Source organism: Beta vulgaris, chromosome 6 (genome assembly GCF_026745355.1).
Source record: "Beta vulgaris subsp. vulgaris cultivar EL10 chromosome 6, EL10.2, whole genome shotgun sequence".
NCBI lineage: Eukaryota > Viridiplantae > Streptophyta > Magnoliopsida > Caryophyllales > Amaranthaceae > Beta > Beta vulgaris.
In genome coordinates this window covers 57,442,586-57,454,641 of record NC_079207.1, presented here as the reverse complement: position 1 = coordinate 57,454,641, position 12,056 = coordinate 57,442,586, and the positions used below count along the sequence as shown (strand labels likewise).

The 12,056-nt window shown below is 39.8% G+C and overlaps 1 protein-coding gene across 1 annotated transcript; it reads right to left on the bottom strand.

Annotated features, from left to right (window-relative positions):
• Window positions 1-335: 335 nt before the first annotated feature.
• On the bottom strand, window positions 336-9,880 carry LOC104897207 (hypothetical protein). Its single transcript, XM_048637481.2, has 5 exons — window positions 8,267-9,880; window positions 8,097-8,173; window positions 4,265-4,376; window positions 3,985-4,101; window positions 336-948 (listed from the first exon to the last, which is right to left on the bottom strand). The coding sequence occupies exons 1-5, from the start codon at window positions 9,632-9,634 to the stop codon at window positions 592-594; spliced, it is 2,031 nt and encodes a 676-aa protein (XP_048493438.1). The 5' UTR covers window positions 9,635-9,880; the 3' UTR covers window positions 336-591.
• Between the last annotated feature and the right edge of the window lie 2,176 nt (window positions 9,881-12,056).

The following is a 12,056-nucleotide window of genomic DNA, read 5'->3' as shown; positions in this document are numbered from 1 at the left end:
ACTTTACTGCTCCTGCATATGTGGTTTAAGACTATTTACAAGTTCTGGTCATTCCTATGGGCTCGTTTTATTTTCTCCTAGTGTTTTATCCTTGCTTATTAGTGTTTTGTGGGTTTTTACGGCCTCCTTTGGTTTAAAATTATCGATGTAATGAATGTTTTTGTGAGCTTTCAAGCTAATGATATATCTCTCTTTTGTGTAAAAATAAAAAAGTTGTTCCACTCCTGTTTAAGTTGTGGAAATCTAGAAGAGAGACTAAAGAGTAAAGAGAGAAGGTATTGAACTGCTCATTGTTAAAGAAACTGCTAATATAACAAAGTTGAAGAAAAGCGGGATAAAAAGAGAAAAATTGTTGATGATAGAATTTTTTTTTGACTTGGTTTAAACTTCAAAGGCAAAGTAAAATCACCTACTTCCTAGGTGTTGGTAAGTTAACAAGGTCTTACAACTTTATGTGCTCTATGGACAGAACTGTGAAGAATACCAATACTATGAAGCTACAGCCTACAATATCTTTTTTATACAAAGAAAACCCACATGAGATGAATAAATTGATCAAAATCATGAAACCCAAAAACAAGACTAAAATAATCACAAAAGCGGTTCCGACAGCTCCATTTCATTCGAACTTTGCTGATCAGGCATATCAATTGGCCGTCGCATACCAACAAAGTCAATCCCAAGCCACTCCCATGGCCAGCATACATATCTCGGGCGAGTTCTGTTACTGATATCATCTCTGTTGTCCAAGTTCTCAATCTGGCGAGTCAGTTCTTCCACTCTATCCCTCAATCTAGATGCTCTAGTGTCTGCCAACCTCAATGATTTTTCAGCTGCCTCTCTAGCAGCCATGGCTGCAGCAGCTGTCTCCTCCTTGAATTTGAGTTTTTTCTCCAAGTCTATCATTGTTTGCTTTGTCTCCTCAACTTCTTGCTTCATGGAAGATATCTGCAGTTACAGCATAGAAAAAAGCCATTTAGTCACACGCCTAGGATCACATCCAAAATAATTATCAGGGGGAAAAAAAAATATATATATATATATAACAAAAACAAAAGTTAACCCAGAAACAATGTTCACTTATTTCTCCTCTCCTTTCCCTACTGAAAGAAGAGGCAAAAGCAAAGAATAAAAACTTAAATACTAATATTTACACTTGTAGATCCATACATCACCGTACAATAAACAGGGAAATAGAAACTCCACCCCAAAAGAACAATAAATCCTAAAGATCTCAAGGGTAAGAAACCTCTCAAATTTCCGGCAAGAAGCCCATTTGATAATTCTGTCAGAAAGCTCTTTTTAAAGCAAGAAGCAACTTTTGCATCTAGAAGCCATTCTTGTAGACAAGTAGCTCAAGAACCCTCTATATTTCTGCCAAAACCCACATGTAATTTCAATGAAAACCCGCAAAACTCTAGTAGATTTACCACTAATTGCTGTAAATTGTCATGTCTGGAAGTTCCCAACCCAGAAAGCTGCAGATTTGTCACCTCCCCCACCAACGTTTCATTGGATCAGACATGCATTTTATGTACTTTTTTAAGCTCTTTCAAGATTGTCTGATTCTCTTCAGGACTCTATCTTTTCTTTGACACAGACGTTTTTGATAGTAAACATATTTTTATGTCCTGTTAAGGACTAAGGAGATCGGGAATCGGTTAGGCACTTGGGCCCATGGTTTGGTAAGATAAGGACAAGTCATTCTTGAAGTTTTTTGTTCCTCACTTTAAACCTTGCAATCTAAAATACCTCAGTGCTTTACTAATAGCAATATGAATACTTCTTACGTTACAGGAAAAATTCACGAATGATTGAAATCTTAAAATAATGAACATGCAACTGATAACATACAGAGAGTAGAGAGATTGGAACCTACAATGTAATCACAGTGTCAAATTGTACCGCTTGATATAACATATAAGGATACCTCAGGAAAAATAAAAGACGATCCTTTCATAAAAGGAAATACAAGACAGCTCCCTCATCCCTACTATGCCCATAGATGTCAAAAAAGGATTCAATGTGCGTTTAGTTGTCAAGCTTGTCACCAAGCATCCCAGAACAAACACAGTACACGAGTATGGAAATTGCGCTACAGTTCAGGTGATACACTAGTAGATGTGAGATTTGAGGTCTTCAATGTGCAGCTATATGTCACTGATATTCCATGAACAAGCATACAAGAACCATATAACTATTGCTGATAATATTAACTACCTCCCCCCCCCCCCCCCTAAAAAAAAAAAAAAAAAAAGGCCCAGCTTCTATTGATTGAGAAGTGCACATATACAAAGTGTCCTTAAGAGCCACTAGACCAGAACCTTTACCAAAAGGTTGATTTGAAAGAGGAAGCTCTAAACACCTGAGATCTACCAATTAGCCAATAAGTTTGATTGCCATACCAAAACTGCTCAAGAGACGAACTTAAGACCTTCAAATTGACTGGCTAAGCAACTATTGCACATTGACATGGTATGTGCAACAGTATTCCAAATGCACAAGCATCCAACACATATGACTCCAGTATTTCCGAAATGTAACACATGCTTACACAAGGACTCAATTGTATGAATACAGCAAATACAGTACTTCCAATCCTAGCAGAAAAGGGATACTCAAACTTCCTTTATGTTACTCTTCAATTAATATTACTTGCCCAAGTCGGGAATTCAACCACAGATTCAAAGTACAAACGAAAAAGATGGGGAGTAAGAAGATAGAATTGTTGTTATGTCCACAAATGGGCTCGAGATCAAACTTCAAGAAATAGAACAACTTGAAATGTGAATACAAGCATTTATAACATAGAAAGCACATGCAAAAAGTTTTTGACACCACCCATGCTAAATCAAGGACAGTTTCCCCTTCCAAAATGACATGTCAAAGACTTGGATATGTACCTATACTAGATACCCAAGTCTTAAATTTTTTTCTCTTCTCTCTTTCTAGTTTTCCTTCCCCTAAAGGTTTCACCATCTTAGGGGAGCTCGCCGCCGCCAACGCTTCCGCGGCGATTCCTGGCTATCGGCAACCTCCCCTCCCGCCGTTCTACTTGGTTTTTGTTTTTCCGCTATTTCGTTGTTTTTAGTAAGTCCCATGTCTGTGATGTGGGCTTGTTTTATCTCCTCTCTTGTGGGGGTTGTATCCTTATTTGTAGGGGTTGTGAGTATAGTTTTTGGCTTCTTCCAATCCCCGATCCCCGGTCAAAGGTTGTTTTGTTGATAGGAATTTGTGCGGGGTTGCAACAAATGTCAATTTTGCAGCTAATTTTGCAGCTACAATCAGTTGAATTAAATCTAGTTCTACCTCAAAACTATATCAGGTCTTTACACTCCCTTGTAGAATGTTGCATCAGACAACAATGTGAGAGAGGGTATTTACAAGGTTTGTTTTGCTCATCAATAGTGGCTTTGTTAGATTAGGATTAAGTTTCTTTCAATCTGATATGCATTTGTTAGTTTCTGACTTCTATTGTAGATGTATAACTTCGTAACATTCACTTTAAAAAAAAAAGGACACCCAAGTCATAGTAACATAAAATATTCCATATAGTAAAACGCGATTCATAGAACCTTTCCATCCAATCATATAAAAGCCTAACGAATTGTCATATTCAATGACCCCAAACTATTTTATTTATAAAAATGAATCTGATTGCTCACTCTAATAACTTTAATTCAAGTGAAGTGTGTCATTAAATAAAAAGTAGATTTGATCTTATTTGAAAAACAAGGATCATGATTACAAAAATATTTTCGTTCCATTCCTTAGTGATTCAAATGAATAACAATTCAAATTTTGATAAGGTTCCATGGCTTACCCTGGCATAACAAGAATGCCTTTTTCTGGGGTTGTTATGTTACAAAGTAACATCCAAATGTCAAACCAGCCATGGAGACCCAATTGACTGGAAGGACATGTTAGTCACAATTAATTTAGTTTGTGAGATGTTCTAAATTATTAGAGCATCACGTAATATACCTGCGCAAGGAATTCCTGCTCAACAGCTCTTCCAGCAGCAGCCTCTTGTTCTGCTGCCACCTTCCATCTTGTAATTTCCTCTTCAGCACCAGCAATATCTATCATAAGCCCTTCAATCTGAAAAAAAATGATAGATCATCGAAAAGAAGTAATGCATATAATGGTCTACCACTAGATTTGACCAATGAATGATGATGAAATGCATAATCCCTTCATATTAAATTTCTTGAATATCATCGTTGTATGACGTATTGATCACATGGGGTGGTAAGAAGATTACATTTTCATTTGATTGTCGTTCCTTCTCTTCAAGTTCCTCTATACGATGCTTTCTTTGGCTGATCTCATTGGATTGAGTCTCCACATGTTCTTTAAGTAAATGTGACTCTGCCCTTAAGCCAACAAAGGAAACACAAATCAAAACACTACAGATCATTCATGCTCCTATTTCAACAGCACAGAAATAATACACCTTTTAATCACACAAACAAAAAGTGACCACCAAAGTTAAAATCCTGACTCATACAACTGACTCCATCTTACTGGGATCAAGGCTTTGACATTGTTCTTGTTGTCACTTGTGGTGATTAGCCAAAGGCCCAAAGTGTCACTTTTTTGCACAGGATTGAGGAAAGCTAGAATTAGCACAACTAATACCTAGAAGATAACAAAGTAGGAACCTAGAGGAAACAGGCAATCTCTTTACCTGTTGTATCTAGTGCTGTGCAACTATACTCGGGTATCGGTTTTAGTTGTGCTATTTTATTTTTGGTGCAATGCCATTACTTTTTTCCACAAGCTTCCCTCAGGATTACTTTAAATATGTTTCAAAGATTTTTCATTTGAAGCATTCACACAGTGACACAGATAGAGAGTAAGAAAGATTACCACTAACTAGCTAAGTTACTCAGACTATTCAGAAGTCTTAGACACTTAAGCTCAATGAAATTTCCAACATATATATCCAAGCTTTTCTATGTGTACCAAATTATTCAAAGCCATTCAAAATGTTGGAAGTGTCTCAGTGTCACACTCTATTCACTACTCCCTCATACAATGACACTATGGTTGATACTTGATAGTTCCACAAGAATGGGATCTGGTGGCAATACATATCACAATAAACCCATTCACCACATTAGGTAAGCGCCTCGTTTGAGGCAATGGGTTAACAATTATGATAGTATACAACAATATATTAATCATGCTAATGTAGTGCTGAATTCTAATGCTGAGAAAGAGTTCAAAGCAATCTTGACCAGTGCAACTTTAAAACTAAAAAATTAATGACTATCAATTTTCAAGATTGACACGTACTAACCATCAAAGAGAGCTACAGCAAACCATCAAAGCAAAGGACACAAAAAAAAAAATCATATAAAGTGCACACTGGTGAATTTACTCAACCGTACTACCAGAGAGGTAGAGGCAAAGACTGGAAAGTTTATAACCTTAAAGCAGAGCAGAGATTTGACAAGACAAACACCAGGCAATAGGAAGTTCCAAGCCCCACTCCCCCAACACATCATTTATCCATTTCCACTAATGCAAATAAATAAAGTGCACTTGGGGAATCATTATATGAGTTTAGGCAGGAAGACATACTATTGCTAACAGGCAACATACCTGATTCAGCCAGATACAACCAAAATGAGGCATATCCGCATATGTCTCAGCCCAGATGTGCAAATATTAGGACTATAAATTTGAGGGCCAAGAATCATTATCTTCACATCACATGAATCTCTAACCTCTAGGAATTTGGATAAAAAAAAGGGGGAGGGAAAGAGGAGTAGGGAATCCAGTATCCTTTGTTTGAATATGGAATTGAGAAGGGAGTTGGAGAAGTCTATTTCCAATCCCCTTTCAATAAACCAATACCTGGCAAGGCTAGAAAATTTTGGAAGAATAATGTGTTATGAATCGATATTTAGAGGTAAGGGTATTTTAGGGAGTCTCTTTATTAGTTAGCTTGAGGAATAAGTTAGATAGTTTGTTGAGAATCAAAGCCTCTCGAAAGCTTGAATATCATTTACTTTTTTTGTAATTTCAATTTATCAATCAATCTTTTTCTTCCTCAATTTCTGCCTTCGATGGTGTCTAAACTTGAAGAGGAAGGCAACCAACTGATATTTGAAGTGAACGAGTCAGATCTGAAGAAGAATGCCCTTGAAATTAATTTTGAAGTATATCGCATTGGCGAAGATCCACTGAGCGGCGGAAAATTTGGAGGAAAACATGGTGATTTTGCTGGAGTATATACATGGGGAGCTGATTCGGCTGGAAGCAAGCATGGTGGAAGAAAGTTCGAGAAAGGTGGGGCCAGAGGGAGTGGATCAGGGGGTGAACCAGGTCTTTTGGCCGGAAATGGCAAGTTTGGTGAGGGAACCACCACTTATGGTGGCTTCAATAGGGAACGAGAAAGATTTGTGAAGGACGGGTCGGAAGCAAGCTGGTCTTGAGGGGGACCTGGAAAATTTATGGGTAAAAATAGCTTCACCAGCAGTAATCCTGGTGGTGGAATATGGTGGCACACACCAGATTGCTTGCTGCAGAAAACTCCAGAAGTGGTGGAGTATAGAAGAAGCTCCAAAGAGTTGCCGTGGACCTGGAGATTTTCCGCGTAGCATTAAAAGTGATGGTTCGAATGTTTTCATTGACGAAAAGTCTGGTGGTGAAATGGGGTGCTTTCAAGGTGGCCCTTGTTGCAGAAAAAAAAAATCAGAAAGGGTGGAGTATAGGAGCAGCCACCTTGGTTCCTTCGTGGCTTTGGAGAAGAATCTAGAATATACTGATAAGGCCAGGTTTGTCATTAACCAAATGGCTGACTCAAAAAGTGCAATGTGACTTGGAAGAAAATTAAGGTGTAAGAAAATTCAAATTGCACTACCCTAATGAGTCCAGTAGTGACTCATTAAATGAGGACAGAATTTTACATGGGCTCAACAAAACAAGGGCTACTTCCATAATCCATCTTTTAGAGTCTAAGTCTTCTACCCCTCAATCCATTCTACCCAACATACTTTACAATAACCCATCCCCACCGTCAAAACCCAACTTCTCTACCCAACTCACGGCCCTACCCAATACATCTATTATTTCAATACCCACTTTCGCATCTCAGTTTTTAAAACCCAATTATCCCACCTCACACCTCAATATTCTACCAGCCTATCTCCTACTCACGCCACCCATTATTTTACCTCCCAGCAGCATCTTTCACTCTGCAAAATCAAACCACCCAACACATCTTTTCATCACTACAACCAAACCTTAGGCCCAAATTTCATATTTAAAATTTTTGACCCAGAGCCTTATCCATCTCATCAGGCCAAACCAATTTCATACAAACCTCACCTCCAACTCATGACATTTTCGAGCACTATTGTTTTGCTGTGCTTTCAGAGGAGATACAAAGACTCACCACTAAGAAGCTTCAAAAGCAATGGAAGCCAGGCATCAAGGATGGCCCTGATCACCATTACAGAGGCAGGGAATCGAGTGCAGACTACTACCCACCTTGAGGACAAGGTGAAAAACTTTGAGCGGCCGGTAATGTTATGAATCAACATTTAGAGGGTAAGAGTATTTTACGAGTCTTTATTAGTTAGCTTGAGGAATAAGTTAGATAGTTTGTTAGGGAAAGTAGTCTATATATAGTGGTAATTGGAAAGAAGAAAGCATGTTGAAAATGGTGGAGTGGTTAGTGGTTTTAGCTTGGGAGAGTGCCATTCCTCTCGAAAGATTGGCGAGGCTGTAGTTGGTGATTAATCACCTAGATTAGCATTAATTCAGTCATATCTTACTGGTTTTCTTCTTAAACCTGGTTCTTCTTCCCTTAATCTCTCAACTCATCCTATAATGTCATTGTTTTGGTCACTAAGCTATGTTAATATAAAGCAAAATGCAAATCCTTCTTCCCTCCCTTCCAGTTCTATCTATACTTGCTGACCAAACATGTTGTAAACCAGCAGAAATCATGGAGCGGAGAGACTATTTCGGCATATGAAACAGATGTAATGACCAACAGCTGAAGTTCGATAATGCCAGCAATAGCAAAGTGCATACAATCATACAAGCAAGTTTTAGGTTATAAGAGATTGCAAGTGTACCTTAGCTCATCCACTGAATGTTGAAGCTCAATAATCTGAAGCTGTGCCTCCTTGATGATACTCTCTAAAGCACCAGCCTGGACAGCATCAAAAAGATAACCTCACCATGAATATGATAAAAATGAAAGTAATTCAAACATAAATTTTATATGAATATCGAGCATCTTTACCAGGGCATATATTTCATCATCTTTGGTCTCCTGAGCACCTTCTTTACTAGCATCCTCAATAACATGACCAAACTTAAACTCAATTCCGGCTTCTCTCAAACCATTTTCTGCAACTTGAAACACATCATTTGTTTTAGATGTTGAAGAAGAGCTCAATCTCTTGGACAGAGCACTTCTTAGCAACACTCCTACGTGCTCCTTCTCCCTAAACAATCGAGCAACCGTTTCATTTAAGCTCTTCACCTCACGACTCTTTTCTTCCACAATGTCTCTCGTCTTTGCAATAACAATTCTGCATAGTTCGTAAATCGATTCCAAACCAGCCAATGACGCCCGGATATTCTCTTCCAATCCTGTCTCCTGAGGAACAAATAAGGACTCCGACAACTCTGACTGATCCCCATTATTAGCATCCACAATCTTGATCACATTATACAATTGATCGTGAATTTTCGACACAAACCCCAACTGCTCAAGTAACAAAGGCCTTTGCTTCTCAATATCCAACTCCAAATCCCTTATCCTACCCTCATACTCATCCACTAAGTTCCTCAACTCATCCCTCTCGTTTTCAACCGAACCAATCCTCTCCGACATCCCACTCTCAATCTCTTCCAACCTCCCTTCTTTCTCAGCAAGGCCCTTCTCCAAACCCTCAATTCGACTACTCTTCTCCCCCACCTCGTCCCTCAACCGACTTATCATTGCCTCCATCTCCGAAACCTCGATAGCAATTTCATAATTCCTCTGCTCCATCATCTCCCGAGCCTCATCTCTCGACTTGGCAATCGAATCAATCTGCTTAACCACCTCCTCGACGATCTCATTCGTCCTCTTTATCACCCCATAAGCAACAGCAGGCAATCCAGTATACTTCTGAGACCTTGGCAGGCCTCCACCTGAAAAATTCTTAATATGATTAACTTTTCCAGTAATTTTCTCAATCCCTGTCACCAACATTTGAGCAGCACCCTCAATTTCCGCCTTCGACGACTCTTTCGCTTTCATTGCTTCGTCGAATCGCTTCGAAACCTCGTCTTTAGCCTTGCTCACTTCCATCAACTCATTACTCAGCTTCTCATTTGCTCTAACTGTCTCTTCTCTCTCTTTATTCGCCTCGTCTCGCTTCTTAATCGCCTCATGAGCGAGTGCTTTCAGCCGATTAAATCGAACTTCGAGTTCCGATTTCGAGTTTTCTGCCGCAATTCTTGCTTTCTTCTCGCGATCGAATTCGCCGAGTAATTCATTGAATTTCTCCACGGAAATTCCGGATTCCGACGATTTTCCGGCGAGTTTAATTTCCTCCGGCGGAAGTTCCTCCTCCTCTACATCACTCAATACGACGTCGGATTCTTCCTCACCGGCCATGATACAAGAAATCAAGAACTGAGCAGATTATACTTCTTAATCGTGGACTAATCGCATCTTTTGATTTTGATTTTGATTTTAATTTGAGGATTATCGAAAATTTGAAAACCCTAGAAATGAGGGAAATTAGTGGGAAATTAAGAGAGGGATGAGATGATGCCTTAAGAATTAAGACAGAGGTTTGAAGTTTTAAGTTTTAACCCAGAAAGGAAGTGTGCACCAACTAGTCCACCCGGCACCCTGTTTACAACTCCCTTGCTCCACTTTGCATTTTTTTAACTTACTTTTTTTGTTTTTTTTAACGGGGAAAAACCATTCAAATTATTCATTCATTTCCAACATATCAAAGTTTACAAGCGAGCCAACCTTAGGTGGCACCTCCTCAATCCAAATACGAAACTCCCGGAACTCCTTGCTCATATGGGCAAGCTTATGAGCGACTCGATTACCTTCTTTACGAACATGATTAAAAGATAAAGAAACACACAAAGCACCAAAAGATAAAATATCCAACACTAAAACACCAAAACTGGTATTTTCACGCACACCCTTTTTAGGTGAGATATTAACTTCAAGCAATCGCTTTCCAGCACTATTTGTCGAAAACCAGCGTCCATAGCTGTCATGACAGCATGGCGAGCCGCAAGAGCTTCTGCAATATCAACCTCGCAAGCACTCTCGTGAGTTGCGTAAGTGGCCATCATCACCTCGCCCAGCTCATCCCGGACGATTCCACAAATCCCAGCTTCCCATCTCCAAAAATCGCCGCATCAGAATTTACTTTGTATACCCCAGGTTCAGGAGCTCACCACCTCCTCGCGCCACCCCCCCTCGTCATTTTGCCCCCTCCTTGGCTCCTCCATTGCATTAGAATACTCCTGCACCAGTTTGACCGCACGTTCAATTACCTCCCAGCTTTCCACTTTGCCATTTTCAAAGAGCCATGCGTTTCTTCGAAGCCAAATACCCCACATCAGGCTCCATAGTAGATCCCACCACAAAGCTTTAGTGACGTTTCTCGCAACTTGCGTGACCCATTCCATTAAGGAACCCCCAGTATCCATTACAAAATCCACCCTCATAGGAGATTGTCTCCATATTCTTTGCGTTTACGGGCAGGTTAATAGCGCATGAATAACACATTCAACCTCTTCCCCACACATAGGGTATCGAGCATCCCCCACACACCCTCTCCTCCATAGAACATCACGCATGGGAAGGCCATGATGTAGGGCCTTCCAGCCAAAAATCTTAATTTTTTTGGGGAGTTTCGATTGCCATAGTTTTTTCCACAATACACCAGTAGTGCCATAGGATGATGTTGCCCTCTTTTTTTTTTTCTCTTCCATCTCCATAAAATATGCACTGCGAACATAAAATTCACCATGTTTCGTGGGATACCAGCTCCATTTGTCTTCACCAGGGTGTAAAGGGATTGGGATTTTCAGTATTTCTTCTATTTCCCATGGTGACAGCCACCTTCTCAGCTCATCTGTTTTCCACCTACCTTCTACCATCACATCTGCTACTCTTCTTGGCGCCTCGCTAGGTGGGGTAGTTTGGATTACACGAAACATAGGGAGGGTGGGGATCCAAGGATCACACCATAAATCAATACTCTGACCATTTCCCACAACCTTGTGCACCCCCTTCCCTAGTAATTTTCGAGCGGAAAGGATAGATTTCCATGTGTAGCTAGCTAAAGGGCTCACCTTTACCGCCATAAATGATGATTTAGGGAAGTACTTATTTTTAAGTACTTTCGCCATGAGAGAGTCAGTGTACTCTAAAACCCTCCATGCTTGCTTTGCTAACATTTCTTTATAGAAAGCTTTCACATTCCTCATTCCCAAGCCTCCCTCGCGCTTAGAGCCACATATCTTCTCCCATGAAACCCATGCCATCTTCCGTTCCTCCTTCTTTTGCCCCCCAAAAAAACTCCTGCATAACTTCTCCGTCTCTTTCAAAATGCTTACTAGGATACTAAAGCATTGCATAACATACGTGGGGATAGCCTGAGCAATAGCCTTGATAAGCACTTCTCTTCCCGCTTGGGATAGAAATCCTTCCTTCCAACCTTTCAACTTCTTCTGGATCCGCTTCTGAATACTTCTAAAAACCCGTTTCTTGGATCCCCCAACAAAAGTTGGTAGACCCAAATACTTCTCATGATCTTCAAAAGCCTTAAAAGATAACTTCATCTGAAGAATTTCTTGCTTTTCTGGCTCAACATTTCGGCTAAAAGACACCTCGGATTTTTCCATATTCAATTTATGACTTGAAGCAGTTTCATAGATTGCAAGAATGTCAAGAACTTTTTCCACCTCATCCTCATTTGCCCGTGTGAATAATAAACTGTCATCTGCAAAGAATAAGTGAGAGATCACATCCACTTTCTTTCCAGTTTTCAACCCATGGATTT